The 21,750-nt window shown below is 39.0% G+C and overlaps 2 protein-coding genes across 3 annotated transcripts; one reads left to right on the top strand and one right to left on the bottom strand.

The window, feature by feature from the left end:
• Window positions 1–225: 225 nt before the first annotated feature.
• Window positions 226–14,168, top strand: slc10a1 (solute carrier family 10 member 1). Its single transcript, XM_023271757.3, has 8 exons — window positions 226–363; window positions 4,986–5,233; window positions 5,346–5,432; window positions 5,541–5,653; window positions 9,671–9,872; window positions 10,493–10,671; window positions 10,799–10,998; window positions 12,787–14,168. The coding sequence occupies exons 2-8, from the start codon at window positions 5,015–5,017 to the stop codon at window positions 12,846–12,848; spliced, it is 1,062 nt and encodes a 353-aa protein (XP_023127525.2). The 5' UTR covers window positions 226–363; window positions 4,986–5,014; the 3' UTR covers window positions 12,849–14,168.
• On the bottom strand, window positions 13,153–20,322 carry srsf5b (serine and arginine rich splicing factor 5b). Of its 2 annotated transcripts, XM_023271758.3 has the most exons (8): window positions 20,167–20,321; window positions 19,753–19,900; window positions 18,351–18,421; window positions 18,156–18,269; window positions 17,726–17,798; window positions 16,302–16,375; window positions 16,035–16,142; window positions 13,153–14,665 (listed from the first exon to the last, which is right to left on the bottom strand). In XM_023271758.3, exons 2-8 carry the CDS (start codon window positions 19,876–19,878, stop codon window positions 14,356–14,358), a joined length of 876 nt encoding a protein of 291 aa, XP_023127526.2. In that variant the 5' UTR covers window positions 19,879–19,900; window positions 20,167–20,321; the 3' UTR covers window positions 13,153–14,355. The 2 variants fall into 2 exon arrangements, 1 of the variants encoding a protein (XP_023127526.2); XR_008603555.1 differs by lacking the exon at window positions 13,153–14,665 and having other exon boundaries at window positions 16,067–16,142; window positions 16,302–17,371; window positions 20,167–20,322.
• Window positions 20,323–21,750: the final 1,428 nt, after the last annotated feature.

Below are 21,750 nucleotides of genomic sequence, written 5' to 3' on the forward strand. Positions count from 1 at the left end.
GTGAAAAAAGTGCCATCCTTGGCTACTGATAAGCATTTTAGTCACAATCTCCCCAAAATAATAGTTCTGGATTTATTTTAGCTAAAGGTTGACCTGAGAAGCTCGTGGAGCCTGATCTTAGAGGCGCAGAAGTCACCTGAGCACTAGATGGCACTACCTGTAGCCTTTGTGAGACATTTGTGGCTGACAAAAGAGTGATCACACAAAATGACTAAATTCTGTTCCAGAGAAGAGAAGAGAAGAGAAGAGAAGAGAAGAGAAGAGAAGAGAAGAGAAGAGAAGAGAAGAGAAGAGAAGAGAAGAGAAGAGAAGAGAAGAGAAGAGAAGAGAAGAGAAGAGAAGAGAAGAGAAGAAGCTGAGCAGGTAAACAGAATAAAGCTGCAAACATATCTGTCAGGTTTAAACTACAAGCAGTGATAATATTGTCTGTTTCTGGGGAATCCACCTGAGAGTTTTCTTTCTCTCTGTACAAAGTGACCTCTAAGGATAGGTGTGCAATTCTCACCTTCAGCACAGCCAAGAAGTCAGTCTGTGATGGCTCTAATGGAGCTCTGTGGTGTTATAATGTTTTCATACAAATGCTTCTTTTTCTGAGTGTGAAATCTTGTAAAAGTAATTTGTCTGCACTCAGCATGTGAGTATGCCAGTAGGGAGGATGTGGTTGTCAACTATGGAGATGAGTGTTGATTTTTCCACTGAAGCACAAAGGAGCAAAAAGAAAGCAAATACTGAGGTTTTCCCTCAGTAATTTACATGTTAACCAGGTTTAAATGGCTTTCTAAAAGAAACTTGGTTTGTTTACTTTACCATTACCACCTCATGTCTAAGAGTTTTAGGTTAAATATGAAGCAAAAGATTTGCCGAATATGTGTTGAAATTATAAAATAAGTAAGAAATACAGATAAATGTTTGTGGCTTAGGCTTGCTAGTAATATTGATTTATTTAAACATACAATAGTTCTGCCTGGCAATTTTAATCAGATTTATTTAACATACTGTCAGTCTTAAATGTGCAGAGAGGTATTAGTTGGTCTTCCATTTATCAAGCTGTGGAGCAAGTGTACTGTTTATAGCACTACGTGTATTTGCTCCGAAAACTGTGTTAGAGTTACAGTAAGACACATTAGACAGGTATGTGATCAAATCCAATCCGTTTCCAATAACTAATAAGTCACAAATAGTATACTCTTAGGTTACTGCTTGCACTTAATTTTCTTTATATTTGTCCCAAATGCTTACAAAACCCAGTAAATACAGACATCTTAACTGGAAGCACAAAAGAACCTCTGTGAATCATTGTCACACTCTGACACTATATAGCACCTGTAAAATTAGGTTAAAGGTTTTCCAGACCATGTAGTGTGTACTGTGAACTAAGAGCTCACTCTAATCACAGATTTTGTCTGATGAAAGCTCTGCTTGTCAGCAGTCTTTCAGTCAGTTGCAGAATCGGTCAACAAGAAAATAACAAAGACTGCACAGATAACAACAAACTGTCAATCAATGGATTGATTTGTAAATGAAATGATACCAGTGGAGAAGTGATGACCAAGGAGTACAAAGTGCAGTGGTATGTGGGGAGCTTACAGCCTGTTAAAAATCTGAGTGCTCTGTAATAAACGGCATCCAACAGTTTGAGAGAGTGGATTGAGGCAAACAATATCTCCATAACCAAGTACATGCAGGATTGTGGCAGCAGCAAGCCCTTTCTTGGCATTAAAAGAAAAACAGGATTTGTTCCTGAGAAAGCAACTCAATTTCTTCTTCTTCTTTAAAAGAAACAGAAGCTTTCATCAATTTTGATTTCCAGTTATTTGTAAGGGACCTCTAGCTCAATAGTTGAGTGCTTTATGCAGTTGCAATACCGGGGGAACTTGTGGCACCTTCTTTTTACTGGAAAACAACATAACTTTGCTTTTCACATTTAACAGATGTGACTGAATGATGTCAAATGCTGACTGAAGATATTCAAATAAAAGGGCAACAGTGTTTGCACAAGAATAAATGATAGTATCATCAGCATAAAGATGAACAGATGCATTTATGTTTTGAACCACATTGTTGACATAAATAGTAAAGAGAGTGGTTCTTAGGACAGAAGCCTGTGGCACACATTTTGTAACACCAGAATGCGGGAGGAGAGGCCACTGAGCACACACATTGCTGATGATTGGTGAGCTAAATTGAGAACCAGCCAACAACTTGATCTGATAGGCCTATATTTGACAGCCTCTGACATAAAATATCATGGTCAACTGTTGTGACTCATTCCGCCTGCCTAGGGCCAGTTATGATCAGGCAGCTTTCTCAAACATATAGCCAAAATCAATTCTGGATCAAAACGTAGAGTCTTCAAAAAGTTTACAAGAAAGAATCTTCAAGCAGTCTTCAAAGTCTGATGCAAATAACGTTTATTCAATACAGAGGCTGCAACAATCCCAAAGCAAAATCTCGAGATTTTAACTGAGTACACAAAGCGTTACATCGTCGTACATACCTTCTCCTAAACACTCCTCTTCCATTCTGGAAGGCCACAACCGTCGCCTTTAGACCCAATCAGGATGTATATGAAGTAATGGTATCAAACGTTAGACCACCTCCTCTTTTTTATTTCTTCTAGGTTGGCATTATTTCTGCTTGGCTCAACATGACTTAGGTTTCAACTCACGAGTGCAGATGAAGAGAGGGCATGCACTTCTGGTCTCATCCCCTTATAAGGGTTCCATGGGCTTCCATTCGGTTGCTGCTTTCCACAGGATTATTTAGTGTACTCATAATTTCAGTTGACACATTAGGTCTTCCAATCTTATCATTGTTTGCTCTTAAATTTGATTCACACATCCTATTCATCTAATTTTATCAGTTGTTCAATTTTAAAATATCATAACACAACGGTATCAAATACCTTTGACAAATCGATGAGGAGTGCAGCACAATAATTCTTGGCGTCCAAGGCTTCCACAACATAATTTAAAACTTTAATTGAAGCAGTTACTGTACTGTGTTGCTTCCTAAAACCAGACTGAAGAGGAGATAAAATAACATTTATAGTCAAGAACTCTTTGAACTGATCGTTCACCAGTCTTTTAAGAACCTTAGCTAAGATACAGAGTTTGGAAATGGGTCTGCAGTCGTTTAACTGCATGGGATCACCACCTTTCAATAGAGGGAGTACGAAAGCAGATTTCCAAACATCAGGAATGAGATTGTTTTTCACAGAAAGACTGAAAATATGTGACACTGGTTCAGCTATGATATTTGCTGCAAGGCATAAGAAAGTAAGGAGGAAGGTTGTCTGGACATGCAGATTTTTTTCGTGTTTAGGCCCTTTAAAGCCTTCCAGACCTTCCAGACAGAGAAGGGTGTGAAGGTAAAAGTTATCCTGTCTGAGGCATGACTTGTAGGGGAAATGTGGTTGATTTACCACCAGATATTATGTCAAACAAGAAGCTGGATTCAATAAAGTGTTTATTAAAACAAGTATCTCAGATTTATTTGACACAGACAGAGGCAACAATTGATCGAGGAGGTAGCTCTGACAAGAAAGAGTTGGCAGGAAGAGACTTCATAGTTTGCCAGAATCTCCTAGGATCGTTTAAACCATTTGTGGTCTGAGATAGGTAATAACCACGTTTTGCATTTTTAATGAAAGTAGTGCAATGATTACGCAATTGTCAGAAATGTAGTCATTCAACCTCAGAATCAGACTTTCTCGCAATTGCCCAGATCTGATTCCTCTTGTGGAAATGAACCAGGCACTTTCATGGCATTTCACCCTAAAGTGGCGAAAAGAAGCATGTTTGTCTATAAAATAACTGAAATTATCCTAAATAATATTTCCAAGCAAGATTAGTGTCATCAGTCAATAAAATACAACCCCAGTTAAAATTCAGTAAATCATGAAGGAAGGCTTGTTGGCTAAAATGTTTAAGATTTCTCTTATTAATGATACAGGGCTTAGAACGGGTGTTTTTGGTGTCCCTGACAACCCCGATCACACAATGATCACTGAGATCATTAGCAAAGACCCCGTTGCAGAGTAAATATGTGGCATATTAGTTGTTGTAAGAACAAGTGGAAGCGATTTGTCTGGACATTCAATTCAATTCAATTCAATTTTATTTATATAGTGCCAATTACAGTCAAATTGTCTCAAGACGCTTTACAGAACCATATGTCTGACCCCCATAGCAAGCCCCAAGGCAACAGTGGCAAGGAAAACACCCTTTTAACAGGGAAAAAAACCTCGAGCAGAACCCGGCTCTTTATGTGGGGGGACCCATCTGCCTGCTGGCCGGGCGGGTTGAGAGGGACAGAAGAGGTAGAGAGGTGGAGATAGAGGGATGGAGGTAGAGGGCTAGAGAGGTAGAGGTGGAGGGGTAGAGGTAAAGGGGGAGGGATGGGAAAAGGGGGGGTGGGGAACAAGGAACATATAACACACAGTTGGATACATGTATGATAAGTTAGATGATACATACAAAGTACAAGCTAGCACTGACTGACATTTGGGGTTAAGATGAATGTGACTTCAAAGACATACCATGTGCTTTAAAATCATCAGATATGTGTGAAAGTCAGTCCCAGTTGAAATCACCTGCCAGGATGATTTCCTTAAAATCTAATTGAGATAAGAGTTGGACTAAGGAGAATGACGTGTCAATGGCTGCAGCCAACAACAGTTAAAAACTGACCACTAGATAAATCAAGACTTAGGGCAAACATTTCAAACTGCTTAGGAGCAGATGTGAAGAACTGGATTGAGCCATTTGATTTGGGGGTAAAAAAAATAAAAATAAAAATACCAGGGACTCCCTTCCAGTTAGTTAGAACTAAGGAAGCCTCTGGGAGGAGAGATGGCACATCTTCAAAAATTAACAAGTCCAGTTGCTTCTACTGAAGTACTGAGAATCTACACACACATGTTCTCTCATTGTTACTTCTCTGTCCTACTTTGCGTCTGAGCTTGACCCTGTTTGTATTTTCAGATTTGACTCAGTACAACTGCTGCTCTCACATGGAAGGCACCATGGACCACACACCACATCAGTCTTCTGATCCAGAGTTGTGGCAAAATAGCATCATCTTGTGCAACTTGACGGCTGATAACACCAGCTCCGTTTCCACAGATGTTATGTCACCAGTTATTGACAAAACCATCAGTATACTTATGATAATTGTCTTATTCATCACCATGGTTTCAATGGGATGCACTATGGAGGTGTCCAAGATCAAGGTGACTTCAGCTGCACACTGTCCACACAAATATATCTCTTTAAAATGCTGTATACATGTTTGTACACATAGCATTGATGATCTCATTAAGATTTCTGTACTTTTTTTTGCAGCATCACATAGTGAAACCTAAGGGGGTGGCCATTGCACTTCTGGCCCAGTATGGTGTCATGCCTCTCACAGCATTTTGCTTAGCTAAGGTTGGTACTACTGTAAACCGCTATACAGACAATTATAAACACTTTATAAACATCAGTATCAGACACTGCCAGTACATTGTGTCACGTTATTATCATTTGGTTTTACAGGCGTTCCAGCTGCCTGAAATAACGGCTGTGGTGGTTCTGATTTGTGGCTGCTGTCCTGGAGGGGCTCTCTCCAATTTACTGGCTCTGGCTCTGCAGGGTGACATGAACCTCAGGTACACACAAACTATTTGTCATAATATATTTGCATTGTCCAACAAATACGCTCCAAAGACTGTAGTCTGCGTTGGCCTCTTGTTAGCTCAGTAGCAGATCAGGAAAAGAGCTGCAATGCTTTGTAAGCACATGAAATCACCAAACATCACATTATTATCATGCATTTGCATAACAATGAGCATCTGTCATACCATCACTAGTGCTTTTCAGTAAGTGATGTATCAGCATGAAAAAATAGAAACTTTTTAGGATATAGGACAATATTTGCAAAGATGACAATGACCCAAAGTTACCCTTTAATCTGCATCTATGTCAGTGTGGCAGTGGACACTTGTCTGTGGGCTTTAATATGGATGTGCTGATGTGGCCTGTTGGTTCTGAACTACTATTACACTACCCTCAAAAATTTGGGGTCACTTAGAAATGTCCTTATTATTGAAAGAAAAAAAATTGAAACAAAGACATAACATTAAATTAATCAGAAATAAAGTTTAGACATTGTTAATGTGGTAAATGACTATTCTAGCTAGAAACGGATGATTTTAAATGGAATATCTACATAGAGGTACAGAGGAACATTTCCAGCAACCATCACGCCTGTGTTCTAATGCTACATTGTGTTAGCTAATGGTGCTGAAAGGCTAATTTGACCTTTGTGCAGTTATGTCAGCACATGAATAAGAGTGTGAGCCTTCATGGAAAACATGAAATTGTCTGGATGACCCCAAACTTTTGAATGGTAGTGTATATTCAACATGCTAATGATGTTGTAGACATAGACATAGAGGTCAGTCTATAGATTTACTGGTGTGTGGTGTGTGTGTGTGTGTGTGTGTGTGTGTGTGTGTGTGTGTGTGTGTGTGTGTGTGTGTGTGTGTGTGTGTGTGTGTGTGTGTGTGTGTGTGTGTGTGTGTGTGTGTGTGTGTGTGTGTGCGTGCGCGCGTGTGAAGACACTGATTGTCAAGGTGTAAACTGACTGCAATGCGTGTACTTGAAATGATGCATGCAATGTTGCACTGCAGCAATATAAACATTGTGTGACCCTGTATGGCACCTCTGTGTGTGAATGTAGAATCATTACTAATTTATCATTACCCATCTACTAAACGTGGTGTCTAGCCATACAGATCGGTTTAGTTTCATGTGCCAAAAGTGGGACACATTATTAGAGTTGAAAGACCTGCAGGTCTGGTCATAAAATTTGATCATAAGAACATACCAACCCCTTTACTTTCAGCCACTTGAGCATTCACTCCATCACACTGTCCCCAGAGTCAGAACCAAAAATGCAGAAGCAGCTTTCAGTTTTTATGCTTCACATAACTGGAACAAACTTCCAGAAAACTGCAGGACTCCTGAAACTCTCAGCTCCTTTAAATCAAGGTTAAAGACTTACTTATTGTTGCCTTTAATTAATGACTGTCTTAATACCAGCATTACACTGTTACCTTTAAAGTGATTTTATTTTATCTCTGTTTTTATCTTAGGTTTAATTTCTTTGATTTTATTATAATAAAATTTCATGTTAATTTTATTGCTTGAATTGTGTTTTATTTCTATGGTTTTAACGCATGCTTTTATTGTCTACCTTTTAAATAATCTTTGTAATTAATTTCTCAGCCATTGTAAAGCACTTTGAATGGCTTGTACATGAATTGAGCTACATAAATCAACTTGCCTTGCATTAAGTCTCTCCTTCATAGGGGAACAGTGCATGATAAGATTCCAGCTCTATCTGATGGTGAGGATCTTATCTGACCTGCAGCCCTGGAGTAGTTATCAGAATGACCTGAGCTGTTGATGAAAGCACTCAAAGAGACCAAAGTACTAAAAACATCAACAAATTGTCTAAGCCACAAGAATTACCTAAAAGAGAAAGAAGATTTCCCTGAAAATAGCCAGTGATTAACTGATATAACCACACCAGCTTTTGTGTACAGGAGACAGTTTGCTTTGTTTTGACAATAGAAAATCACCACCGCTCATATTTATGGACACCCCTCCCTCAAAAAAACCTCAAGAAACATAATTCTGAGCAAATGTCCAGGCAAAAATCACTTGTCACATTTTAGTGTCACTTCTTATGCATGAAGGTAAAATAGTGTAGTATTATGTATTGGGACAATACAGGGATAATAAACCTGCAACAGTTAGCTGTCAGCCAGGTCTAATGCACTTTAGAAGACACTCCTACAATTAGCCAGTCCCACTGGTGTCCCCTGGAGGCTTCACTGCACATTACATCTCCCAGCATGAAAGGGCAGGACAGAAGTTACAATATACAGTTTAAAAACAATTTTGGAATATTCATGGAGAGTTTCCAGCGAAACAAGCTCATCCTGTATGAGAGAAAGGAGCATGACTGTACTGAAAACTAAATATAGCTGCTAGCCCCTGGATCAGCCTCCCACAAAGTCAAATTTTGCAGTTTATACAGCCTCCCTGTGTTTATGTAATGATTCTACTATATCTTTCGCTGCTATTTTCTTTATCTGAACAGCAAAGAGTGTTACTGTTCTGTTCTCTTGCTTGCCTGCAATAAATCTCAGCCCGGGCAGACTGGCAACAAAAAGCAGCCCTGATTTAATACACTTAATTCAAACTGACACATGTTTTTTGATCAACAAATCTTGAAATAAAAATGATTTATTTGCATTGTTGCATGTGGCTAAAATGCAAAATGATAAAAGCAGTTAATAATTACTCAGATTTTCCCCCCTCTAGTTTGAATGAACAGAAAGAAGAAATTCAAACTGACCTCATTACTCCGCCAAAGAACATGGTGGAATTATGTGACGATCGACATTAGTTTGTCTATCAGTCTGTCTGTTAACAACATTACTCAAAAACAGACAAACAGATGAACGAAATTTTCAGGGAAGGTCAGAAATGACACAAGAACCAAGTGATTAGATTTTGGCAGTGATGTGGCTTATAGTCTGGATCCACAGATTTGTTGAGGATTTCTGTATCATTGCGAGATTGTGGCAGTGTCACTGTAACTATGACTACAAGTGAACACTACATCAGCTGCCTGCTGACAATCACATGATCGTGATCCTACCAAAAATCGACTGCTTTGGACCACAATTTTTTAAAGTTTTAAAAAACTGCAGCACACTGTATTTTCTATTCATTCAATTTATTGTAATTTGAGAATAAATATTATTCACTTCTAATTTGATTTGTGCTGGTTCCTTCTCCATCCTTTCCTTTTCTTGTTCAGAGCCATGTTAATCACTTTGTTGTTTGAGTATTTAAATCATTGCTATTGCTGAACTGTCAGCTGAATGTTACATTTCTAACAGGCTACAGTGTATAAACAATTGATAAGTAGTCTGGAAGAAAATGATCAGATTTACGTGTTTATTTTGTTCATTTACAGCAGAATTTTAGACAATCTTTTCAACATTTTAAAGAAAGTTCGCGTAAACTTCTCTCTTCTCACAGAATCTGACAGTTGAACCTTGGAGATGGTCAAACCTGCAACAGGAGTCCAGCATTGAAACCCAAAGGTTAACAAAAATGTTTAGTTAGTTCATGCAGTGCGTTTACAGCACAGAGCATCTAAGGATGACAAAGCAGCTGCTCCCTTCTCTTTAATGTTTTTGCCTATTTGCTACCATTTGCAGACTACTAGATATGTTAGTTCTCAGATCACTTTGTGGCATCAGCCAGCAAAGTTTTTCGCTCTGTTTCGGAACCTCTCTGCAGTGCTGGCAGTAGGTTTATCATAATAAAGGCATATTCCTTGTTCAAATTTTTTTTTTTTTAAAAATTCAGAATTCAAAATTCATTAGGATTGTGTATTTTTTAAAAAAAAAATATAGCAATTGTCCGCATTGTGGTGCAAACAGTCAGTTTGAACACTAAATAACCCCAACACATTTCAGTCCTGTAGTTGTTGACTGTTGTACAGGCGCCCTAAACAATTTGCAAGGATCTGAACAAAATGATGAGCAAGTCAATTTTAGTCCAGCAGTAAGTGATGCTCTCATCCCTGTGTTTTTGCTCAGCATTGTGATGACTTCGTGCTCCACATTGCTGGCTCTGGGGATGATGCCGCTGCTGCTCTACCTCTACTGTCAGGGCTTCAACCTGCAGAGCGTTGTGCCCTATGTTGACATCATCATATCACTCATCTTGATCCTGGTGCCCTGTGGTGCCGGCATCCTCATCAACTACTTCAGGCCGCAATACTCGAAGACCATCACCAAGGTAAATGCAAACTCAAGAGGATCAGAAGTTCATATATTAACTGCAGTGATGAGACAGTGATAACAAGTAAACAATTGTGTTTATCATTTTAGCTATTGATCGAACAATACTGAAAATCTGCTTCTCAAACATTAGCATTTGTTTGTTTTTCTGACTTTTGAACCTCTAGCAACAAGTGAGTGAACTCCAAGCATGCTAGTTCCTGGTAATGACACAGATCTTCAAAACAGTTCATAAATATATAGTATAATGTCTATATTTTAATAATAACAGCTGATTCCTTTTCTAAAACACCTGGGCACTGTGGTTTTTAGCAGATACTGCTCAGGTAAATGCTACATTTTGGGGAACTATTTTCATCTGTAGATTAATATACCCTCTGAATCTTTAGAGTATTTATGGCAACAACATGATAAACTATTGTGTATATTCACTTGCCACAGAGAAATCAGGCATCAGTACTTGCTGTGAAAGTCAATTTGTTGTTTTTCATCATTTCACTTTGACAACAAGAAGAATATAGAATATTATCAGACATGCTCCTTAATAATAATTTCGAACAAACACTTAAAAGGGAAATTAGTCTCCAGTCTGGTTTGTTTTTGTCCTGTTTTTCTCAGGCAGGAGTCGCTATAATGATGATCTCTGTTGTGGTGGTCGGCATCATTACCACCGTAGGAGTTGGAGGCTCCATCCTGACTGTGCTGTCTCCTAATCTCATGGCCATTGGTGCTCTCATGCCCTTCATAGGCTACTCCTTCGGATACATCATCTCCTCGCTCTTCAGACTCAGTCAGCCGTAAGTCAGGTTTATTTGGTTTAATGTAGCCTCTTATGGATATTGTGACCATGTGAAGAACTAAGGAATCAGGAGTCTTTTTGTATGTATATATACAAGACGTATGAATATGTCTGCCTCCCCTCAGAGAGCGGAGAACGGTTGCTATGGAAACAGGCTGTCAGAACATCCAGCTGTGCTCCACCATACTGAAGGTGGCTTTCCCCTCAGCAGTGATCGGCCCTCTGTTTCTGTTCCCCATGGTGTACGCGTCCTTACAGCTGATAGAGGCACTGGCGCTCATCGTGCTGTTTAGGTGTCACCAAAGATTCACAAGAAAAGAGAAAGGTAAGACATTCTGAAGGGCTGCTGTTAGTACAGACTGTGAACTCATCACACAACAGTTTACACTTTAACTGTATCTGGGTTCCCACTGAAATTATCAGCTGAGTCACAGATGATTAAACACTATTTACTGACATATGATGACAGTAAAAGTGTCGTGACAGAAAAGAGCACTGTGCAAATAGAGTGACATATATTGTAATTGAGTGATACGTCACACGCACATTTGTCAGTCCTGCATTTGAATTGGTTTATATATTCCAGCTGTGTCACGACTCCTTTATACTTCACTGGTGTTGGAAAGACTTTCGCAAAAGATACAGTGAGAATACATCTGTGCATCCTCCTTGCACAGTCCGGTCCATAAATATCTGGACATTGACACGATTTTCAGCATTTCAGCTCTGTACACCACCACAGTGGATTTGAAATTAAACAATCAAGATGTGCTTTAATATGAGGGTATTTAAATCCAAATCAGGTCAACAGTGTGGGAATTACAACACATTCTACATGTGTCCTCCACTTTTTTAAGGGACCAAAAGTAATAGGACAATTGGATGCTCAGCTGTTCTATGGCCAGGATGGCCAGATTAGAATTAGCAAAAAAACATCTAAAAGAGCCTGCAAAGTTCTGGAACAACATCCTATGGACAGATGAGACAAAGATCAACTTGTATCAGAATGCTGGGAAGAGAAGAGTCTGGAGAAGGGAAGGAACTGCTCAAGATCCAAAGCATACCACCTCATCAACGAAGCATGGTGGTGGTAGTATAATGGCGTGGGCATGTATGGCTTGGAACTGGTTCTCTTTTATTTACTGATGATGTGACTGCTGACAAAAGCATCAGGATGATTTCTGGAGTATTTCAGACAATTTTATCTGCTCATATTCAGCCAAATGCTTCAGAACTCATTGGACGGTGCTTCATGGTGCAGATAGACAATGACCAAAGCATACTGAGAAAGCAACCAGAGAGTTTTCAAAGGCAAAGAAGTCAATCACCTGACCTGAATCCAACTAAACGGCATTTCACTTGCTGAAGACAAAACTGAAGCAAGCAGGAAGTGAAGACAGCAGAAGTAGAGGCCTGGCAGAGCATCACCAGGGACCAAACCCATCATCTGGTGATGTGTATGGGTTCCAGACTTCAGGCTGTCATTGACTGCAAAGGATTTGCTGCCAAATATCAAAAGTGACAACGTGATTTATGATTATGTTAGCTTGTCCAGCTACCTTTGGTCCCTTAAAAAGGTGGAGGGCACATATAAAATGTGTTGTAATTCCTACACTGTTAACCTGATTTGGATGTAAACACCTACAAATTAAAGCTGAAAGTCTGCACGTAAATTACATCTTGTTTCATTTCAAATCCATTGTGGTGGTGTACAGAGCTGAAATGCTGAAAATTGTGTCAATATCCAAATATTTATGGACCTGACTGTGGCTCCTCCTACAGCCTCCCTTCTCTTCCAAACGCATTTTAGTTAGTGAGACATCCTTCACCATGTCAGGTGAGGTAGGCCACAAAACCACAACTCCTGTTTGAATTTGTCTGGGAGACACTGCTGTCATTTGTAAACAATACTTTGTTTCTTCTCTGTTCCTGTCCTTAGAGCTGTGTAATAAAGGCCAAATGGTGTCAAAAACAACCTTTAAAGAATAACCATGAGTATGTTGTTCAGAAAGATGAATAGTCTAAAAACCTTGATAGCTACCAAACTAGATGGAAGACTTTCACATCCGATTTCTGTTCCTATTTGTGATGCATCTGTCTGTCTAACCCACAGAAACATACAAGCTGGCAACCACTAGAGACACTCTTAAAGATTCTTCTGCAGGGACTGTATGATGGATGGTCCCCAAACACAGCCCATATATGTTTTATTTATAAAAAAACAAAACACTTCAGTCAGAATGTTTCAGAGACTCCAGACCACATTATATATACACTTTACACTAGACTGAGTGGAAAAAGCTTGCAGTCGACTACGAGGTCACCTGAGCTACGTGAAGCAAATGAAAACAATGTGAAACCACTCTTTGCCAAGTCATTTTTGAGACGCTGACTATTACGTATATTCAGAATGTATACATTCATGTGTAAGTCATTTCATTACTAAGAACTAACGAGCACAAAATTGATGGAATCATGGTTTAATTAAAATTGTTTTATTGGTTAAGTCTACTGTCATCCTACATCATACAAACATCCATCAGATTTTTCACTGAAAATAAAATCCTCATGTACAAAAATGTGTTTTTCCAAACTCTTGTTTACATGTTCATTTGAACCACAGTAACATCAGTCACAGTACCAACATGTATTCTTGGAATTACATTTAAACAGAAGTCTGCAATCAGAACACAAAGTCCTAAATAAAATAAAATTTCAAAAAAGTTCAACATTACAATGCTGGAATAAACGGCATTCTGTAAGAAACACCATTGCAAAACAGCAAATTTAAATTGTTGACTTTATCTTCAAATGTGTTACATCTCTCAATAAAATAAAAGTTCAACGGTAACTGCAAGAATGTAGACATTAAATTACTGTAGAGCTGTTTACCTGCAGGAGTTATGTGTGGTATTTGTCCACTGATGTTCTTGATACACAGGGTGCCAATGCTAGTAATAATGGTGGTTCATATTCGGGCTTTAAGCACAAATAAAGTATGTCCAATAACTAGATGCTAAATTTCGATCAAACAAAAGCACATGCAAGCATCCCAAGTAATAGATACACACACACCAGCCGTGGTAGGTACAATAGGTAAGAACACATGGAGAAAAGGTGAAAAGGCTTGGAAAACATGAGCGATAAGGACAAAAACATGACAATTCTCCCACCAACAAGCAAAAGTATCATAGAAAGAGTAAAGAAAGTGGTCACACTATTTATCAAAATCATCATAGTACTATTGGAAAACACAGAATCCCTGTCTGAAGTTTATCAGAGAGCAGAGATTAATTTACAGTGACGCTGGTTCACTCAACTGTTTGTGAGAAAAAGCAATGGTGCTGCATTGCTGCACCTGAAACCTAACAGGATGAATTAACTGGGAGTTATCTAAGTTAATTATTTTCATGAAAACAAAATATGGGACTAAACATCGCTGTTCATGTCTGATAATGTATTTGTGTAGATGTAAAAAAAAAAAAAACAAACAAACTTAAAGACGGTCACGAGAAAAATCCAGACAGGGGAAAAACAAATCGTACTCAAGGAAAACTTTCCTCTCAGCTTTCAGTGGAGGTCACAGGAAAATGGGAGCTCCTGCGGCCAACTCATCCAAGCTGAGTCTTATGATGAAACAAGTTGCTTCCACTGTTCGTTCCCAATTAGCTAAACACAGCTGTTAGCGCTGGCTGTCAGTAGAAGGCGAACGAGAGCGGGAGCGTGAACGGGAGCGGGAACGGGAGACAGAGGCTCTCTGAGCAGGTGGAGGGGAGGGTGGAGTGGCAGACTTACTCGTCTTGGAGGAGCGTTTGACCGGCTCCTTTGATTTGGGGGAGGAGGTTCCACCGACAGGGGAGCCGCTGCGGGAGCGAGAACGGTTGTGGGCCTTGGTGGGGCTACGGGATCGTCTGGGGGAGCGAGATGGAGAGCGACCACGGGAACGGGACCGCGAGCGGGAGGAGCTCTCGGATCGTGAACGACTTCTCGATCTGGGAAAAACAGAAAAAAGAAATAATATATACATTTATTTAAGAAAAGTCAATCAGTCATAAAGTAACCATTTAGTTCATGATTCAAGCAAAAATACAAAGTATTTTGTTGGTTGCAGCTTTTCATATGTGAGGAGTTCATGCTTTTCTTGATTGCAAAAACTCCACTTTGGATTTTGGGAATTAAAATGAGCATATTTTGGATTTTTTAGTCATTTATTTAGATCAACTATTTGAGAAAATCAAAAATAATCATTGGATTAATCTGCAGTTGGATTTCTTTCAAATCTCTATTTGCACAACAATTATAAAAAGCCTAACCTACATTAATTTTTTTTATTTGTTACAAAAGTCTTATTAGTCCATTAGTAAACAATTTTTCTAAATTCTGTAATCTATTACTTCATAATTATTTTTCTAATACAAATAATTGTTACAATGTTAGTTCTAGCAGAACTGCAGGATGAGTTTAAATAGGGCAGACAGGAGACTCAAGCATCGAATTAAAAATAGGTAAATACCTACAATTATGTAAAGTCACCGTTTTCCCCAGTAATATTTAACATTTTAGTAAAATAAATGAGCAAACAAATTAAATTTTGGCTTTCCTTTTTTATGATTTAGGGCATTCAGACTGTGTCATACTGTACAAAAAACATATTGGAGTTCTTCTTACATCTAGTCATGGTTGTTCTGTGAGAAATGAGCCCAGTGAATAAAAATGTGAGCAAGAAACTCCCATAAACTACCTGAGATTTAGAGGGTTAGCATCTCATTTCCTTTTGCAGTATCAGACATGTCATAATTTAGTTCTTTTAGAAAGAACAGTTGAAAATAAAATTTAAGTAATTTATATAAAAGTAAGCAAGTGTTGCAGTCTGGCTGGAGACATGAAGTCCAGAACTTTCTGCTGGATGCTACCATGATCTGACCGATCAACCGAAGACTGTGCTCTTCTGCTTATGCATTAACAGTGCAGAGCTGCAACTGAAGAGCACATTTTAAGTTGCAACTGTACGGAATTTGTAATGTTATGACCTGAATTATAAACATCTGTGCCTTGACAATCCTCTGCAGTTTTCTTTATACATCTTTGAACTAATCCTGGATTAAAAAACACAGATTATTGTTAGTTTTCTAAAATAATCGTGTGAATTCTCATCCAGCTAATGCACTTCTAACACAGCATGTAATATTGGATGAATGTACTTTCAATAACAGAACACTCTTTGGTAGGAAAAACTGCTATGTCAGTGGAGAGTGGGAATCGTGTAATCATGGTCAAAATGAGTGCATCAACTAAAATCAGACTTCTTCTACATGTACTGGTGTTATTTGCAGTGAATGGAGTTTTCAGCAGACAACACACCTCTTCTTGGCTGCTTCAATGAGCTTGATTTTCCTGCCATTGATTTCCTTTCCAGACAGTTTCTCAAGGGCATTTTTCAGATCACTGTAAGAGGCAAACTCAACCACCCTGGAAAACATGACATTAGATCAAATCTTATGCTTTTTTGTCATAACTTGGATAGTAACTGTCCTCAAGTTACAAATATAGACTTATTATAGCACAGAAAGCATGCTTCATGCTGTGATAATGATCAACCAGTTAATGCCCACAGAGTAATGATCTTACCCTTCGTTGAGCTTGGGACGATGTGCGTCTGCGAATGTCACCTCTCCAGCTTGTCTCATGAAATCTTTCAGGTCCTACATATGTAAACTTCGGTCAATTTATGGAGAGGCTCAGAAAACAAGCACAGGCTGAGACATAAACAGGACTGATTTACCCAAAAAGAGAGATGGTTAGATTCTCTGAGAGGACTACACAGACTACTGCAGATAAGGAGAATGAGTCCAAGAACCTCAAAGTCTGTTCTACCAGCCAGTCCTTCAACAGTATGTCTTTTATAAAATAATAAAAAAGCTTAGGAAAAAAAGGTACAATGTGTGTCAATTTAGACATGAACCAACTCTGAAAGGTGCTACATCTGAACAAGCTGAGTTTGTGCAACAGTTTTGAGATCCTTGGACACACTGCTCGTTACAACTACAGAGATGAACACCATCTGCATGAACTGAACTGCAGTGGCGCCGCCTGGGCAGCATTTGGCACTCAGAGCCCCATTTTCCCTGACAAGAAGGGCACAGGGCTCCGCGCCGGGACCGCCCCTGCCTCGGCACCCCACCTCAGTAAAGAGAGTGAACAGGGTGGAAGAGAGGAAACTACTACCTGAGAGCGAAAACCTTTGGGGTGGGCCGCAGGCTCTCCGAGCCCACCATAACCGGGATAACAGCAGATTATATCCATGGGCACCTGGGAGGAATTCACACTCTCTCGCTCACGATGTGCGGGAACACCAGAGGGGGGAGGGGAGGGGGGATATCGATCGATCGAAGCCCCTCAAATTAACGAACCATCGATCAATACGCCACCACCATCACCATCGACTCTCGCTCTTTCCTCTGCTTTCTCTCTGCCAACTCTCTGTTTCCTCTCTCTCGCTCTCAACCACACACCAGGCGTTGCGAGCGAGCGAAGGGGCCGCCAGCGCCTCTAGTGTGGAGCGAGCGCTCACATGACCAGCAGGCATCAACTAGGAGTAGGACAGACTGGCTGACACCACAGGCTCAACCCAGACAGAAGGACCCAGAAGGGGTTAACTCCACCATAAGCGAGCTCTTCCATATGACACAACAGTCAGGCTGGCAAATAAAGGGGTGAAGAATTGGTTAAAATTTTTTAAAAAACAGGAAAAAATTAAGTGTTTTGTTGTTGTTAGTGCTCTTTGAGTCATTAATTAACTGCATCTGATGCAGAAAAACAAGAGCAATGACTTTGAAAGAACAATTTGGACTAATTATTGATACATAATAATGAGATAAGTCTGTTATTATTGTTGATTTGATGTGAGAAACAAAGTCTCTGTGTTATTTTTAGCATCAATTCTACAACTGTATGTGTATATTGGTGGTGGGAGACAGCTGGATGTAACATTTGTGATGGTGCAGCTTTTAGAGGCTTGTTGTATATAGAAAAAAACATGTCGCAATACTAACCTGCCAGCTGACACGAGAGGATAAATTCTCCACAATCAGACGATTCTCAGTGCGCATTGGGGGAGGGTTTCGACTGACAAAAGCAAAATTGAAAAACAACTCAATTAAATGAACAATAAGATTGTGGAGATGAGATACACACACTGGCTCAGAGCAACATATCATTGAATGGAATTAACACTTTCAGTGTGTTGCATTTAAAGTAAGAAGGCAAACTAGGTGGCAGGCCAATGAATACATCCTAAGCATACTGGGTCAGACCCTCATGATGACTATTATGAATGTTAGACTGAGTTGTTTATAGACTGTTCTTGTAGAGCTATTAATTTGCATGTGTTCCTTCTGTGTTAAAATGAAGTATGAAAAACTAATATGCCATCATAAAGCCAGTGAACTGCCACCTACTCTATGGTTGGTGTGAAAGGTTTACCTCCGACTGTTCTGGGAGCCTCGGCCATAGCGGTCAGAGAAACGTCCTCCTCCACCGCCACCACCTCTGCCACGACCACCTCGCAGACGTACACGAGCATGCTCAATGGTTACCCTGATATCACGAAGAACAAGTGAATATCTTCACAAATCTGACTTGCTGTGCATCATGTGTATCACAATGAAAATTCCATACCTTTCATTGCACAGCTCTTTGCCATCGAGTTCATATACAGCATCTTCAGCATCTCTAGGGTCATCAAACTCCTACAGCAAAGCAAATACACAAAAGCTTTTATATACAGCTTTTTTCCCCCAAATATCAGCTTGTTATTTTATTTAACCAATTTCCACTGCCTCTCTGTATCTGCAGTCAACAAACTGTGGTCTTGCCCACAGCAGTGTCTGATTGGATACCTAATACCAATACTAATGGATTAAAGTTGAAAAGCATTTTCTGTCTTTTATATTTTACATGTGTAGAATTACAAGACAGCTTTTTACCAAAGATTTGTATTGGAGTTTGTGTTATTCTAAATCTTTCATTTTACTGCAAGTGTGTATTAGTTTCAAATACTTATCGACCTCGTTGAATACTAGTCATTGAAATCAGTCTAAAAAAACATAATCAGTCAATCTTTTGCTAGAGTCAGCAGTACACCATGTCTTTCTTAACTTCAGAATACATACAGCAAGTTGAAAATTACTGTGCTTCAGTTCCACATTACACCTGGGACATCTCATAGATATTTCAATCACACGTTTATCAAAGCACCCAGAATGCACCAGAGCTCAATTTGTGAGTGACTGCCATAGAAAGGGTGAGAATTTTTCTGTAAATTAGATAACTCAGGCATCCTCATTATTCATTTGGTGACATTAACAAGTGTGGAGCTTTGATTAGAGTGTAGATTTAATCCTTTTTTAAAAAACTCAATCTATCAGGCAATTAACTGTTAAAAAAAAACAAAAAAAACCAGTATGCACATATGTATTTTCACTGTGACTTAATTTCCTGATAATTTTTCTCAATACTTAGTCATTGGGTTTATAAAATATCAGAAAATGGTGGAACATGTTGATCAGCGTTTCTCGAAGGCCAGGATAATGTCCTCAAATATCTTTTGTTCACAACCTTAAGATTATCAGTTTACTGACACCGATGAGGAAAAAAAATAGAACATATTCACATTTAAGACCTTGGAAATTGAGAATTTAGACTTGCAATATATTTACTTAAACAGCTGACAACTAAAAAAAAGAATCACTGCAGTTGTAGTGAGTAAAAGTAGCCAAGACACGATATATTGGTGAATTTGGTACACAGGGATCCGTCCTAGTAGCACTTTAGTTAATCCTTTCTGGATTTTGCTCTGGTCTACAAATATCATACTGCTGTATTTATGTGTGTGTCAGTAAACAAGAGGTAGGCTGTAAGTGAAAACAAACGTGGTATATTCAGTGGTTATACGTAAAGATGGACAGAATCTGTTTGTAAAGTGAAGCATGCAGTATTCTGTTGTATATTTGAATGCAGAGATGTGCGACTTTATCGGCATATTTAAATGTCTTGATCCATTTCCACTGACGTGACTCACCACAAAACCGAAGCCTCTCTTGAGGTCAATATCTCGGATGCGGCCGTATCCTTTGAAGAACCTCTCCACATCCTTCTCTCTGGCCGACGGGCTCAGCCGCCCGATGAAAATACGACATCCACTCATGGCGATGGTGATGCTTTATCAGCTACAAACAACACACGGGCGTTATTCTCTGAGATTTAGCTAACGCTGCCTACAAATACGCATAATTTATGTGACTTCACCTTTCTGTCGTTTCGGTAACGGTAGTTTGCTAGCCAGCAAGCTATGAGGCCTGGACAACGAACATGGCTAAGCCGCGTTACAAGCTAATTTAAACAAATGATGCTTGTACACGATAGATAGCGCTAAATTTAACAATGCTAAATGTGCACATTGAGACTATAAGTAATGTAACTCGCTGAAGCATACCTTTGAGGGGTTGTAGTGGTAATTTTTCTTGCAGGCTGTCGACAGTGGCTACAAACTCCAGAATCAAACAAAATGGAGTCTGTGCTGCGTCAGGGAGTGGGCTTGAAGACAGCCCATGTGACGGACGCCGCAGGGGACGGAAAAAGCCGAATTATGACGAGAGTATCCGATTGGAACGGCATCAATACGCTGAAGTTTTGATGGATGCAGTTTCTAAATGTGACACTAGGTGTCACTCAGACACTACAGAGAAAATAAAATAGTGACAGTATATACAATTTGTACAGTAATTATAACCGTAACAGCAGGACAAAAGACCAGTGGAGGAGTCAGACAAACTTTAGATTGTCGTATAATATTTAAAATAACATCTACATTTTTTTGTGCCACTCATCTTATCATCTGCTAATGCTGCAGACAAGACTGCCCTGTAGAAGTACATGAGAACTCCATGAAAACTCACACTTTTTTTCATTTGCTAACATAATTGCACAAGGGTTTTATAATCATCAGTTAGCCTTTCAACACAATTAGCTAACACAATGTACCATTAGAACACAGGAGTGATGGTTACTGGAAATGGGCCTCTGTAGATATTCCATTAAAAATCATCCGTTTCCAGCTAGAATAGTCATTATATATATATATATATATATATATATATATATATATATATATATATATATATATATATATATATATATATATATATATATATATATATATATATATATATATATATATATACATGGAGGCCAGTCTTATCTGCAGCATTAGCAGATGATAAGAGTGAGTGGCACAAAAAATGTAGATGTTATTTAAAATATGACAATCTAAAATAAATTTGTCTGACTCCTCCATTGGTCTTTTGTCAAATGTACAAATTGTATATACTGTAACTATTGTATTTTCTCTTTAGTGTCTGAGTGACATCTAGTGGTCACCATTAGATATTATCTGATTATTATATTTATTGCTTACTCCTTATCCATGAATACAAAAACACGAACAGATTTTGTACATATAAATGTCTGAGTTACTGTAAAATCAATGGAAACATTTTCTGGTTGGTCAGAACTACTTAGTTATATGTGGTTGAATTGGGGGTGGCTGCACTGTTAAATGCACTTGTATGGGAACAATAGCTGTAGAGAAATGGTTCTGCAAAACATTTCTGCCACAAACTGTGTAGTTACTGGATAGAAGTCCAGTTCTATAAGCATGAGAGACCAAGACTTTAGTCTGTGGTGGCAGTGACCACCTTTTGGCTCTGTCCCTGCAAAGGACAGAATAATCTGCAGGGGGTTAAGTTCCAAAGGCCAGCCAGTCTGAAGTCTAATCGAACACAGTGGCATAATTCAGGAAACTGTTATGAAGCAGTTGTAAAACAAAATAAATAACTATGACGACCTTTGACCAAGAATATATATACTTCTATTTAGTGAAAGTATGACTTTTGATCTTTAAATTGATGGTTCAGATGTAGTTCTACCCAACACAGGTGTTTCACAGTGGCCACACATTTGGTACACTAGTAACTGTATAAATATTGCATGCTTGTGCAATCATTTAAACTGAAGTAGG

Source organism: Amphiprion ocellaris, chromosome 12, assembly GCF_022539595.1.
Source record: "Amphiprion ocellaris isolate individual 3 ecotype Okinawa chromosome 12, ASM2253959v1, whole genome shotgun sequence".
Lineage (NCBI taxonomy): Eukaryota > Metazoa > Chordata > Actinopteri > Pomacentridae > Amphiprion > Amphiprion ocellaris.

Bases quoted from the DNA above. Each gene is read 5' to 3' on its own strand.
- slc10a1 (XM_023271757.3), top strand. From the start codon at position 5,015: ATGGAAGGCACCATGGACCACACACCACATCAGTCTTCTGATCCAGAG. The intron at 9,873-10,492 runs GTAAATGCAAAC...TGTTTTTCTCAG, and splicing joins ACTCGAAGACCATCACCAAG to GCAGGAGTCGCTATAATGAT. The intron at 10,999-12,786 runs GTAAGACATTCT...TCTAACCCACAG, and splicing joins ATTCACAAGAAAAGAGAAAG to AAACATACAAGCTGGCAACC.
- srsf5b (XM_023271758.3), bottom strand. From the start codon at position 19,878: ATGAGTGGATGTCGTATTTTCATCGGGCGGCTGAGCCCGTCGGCCAGA. The intron at 16,143-16,301 runs GTAAGATCATTA...CATGTTTTCCAG, and splicing joins CGTCCCAAGCTCAACGAAGG to GGTGGTTGAGTTTGCCTCTT. The intron at 14,666-16,034 runs GTGTGTTGTCTG...TGTTTTTCCCAG, and splicing joins ATTGAAGCAGCCAAGAAGAG to ATCGAGAAGTCGTTCACGAT.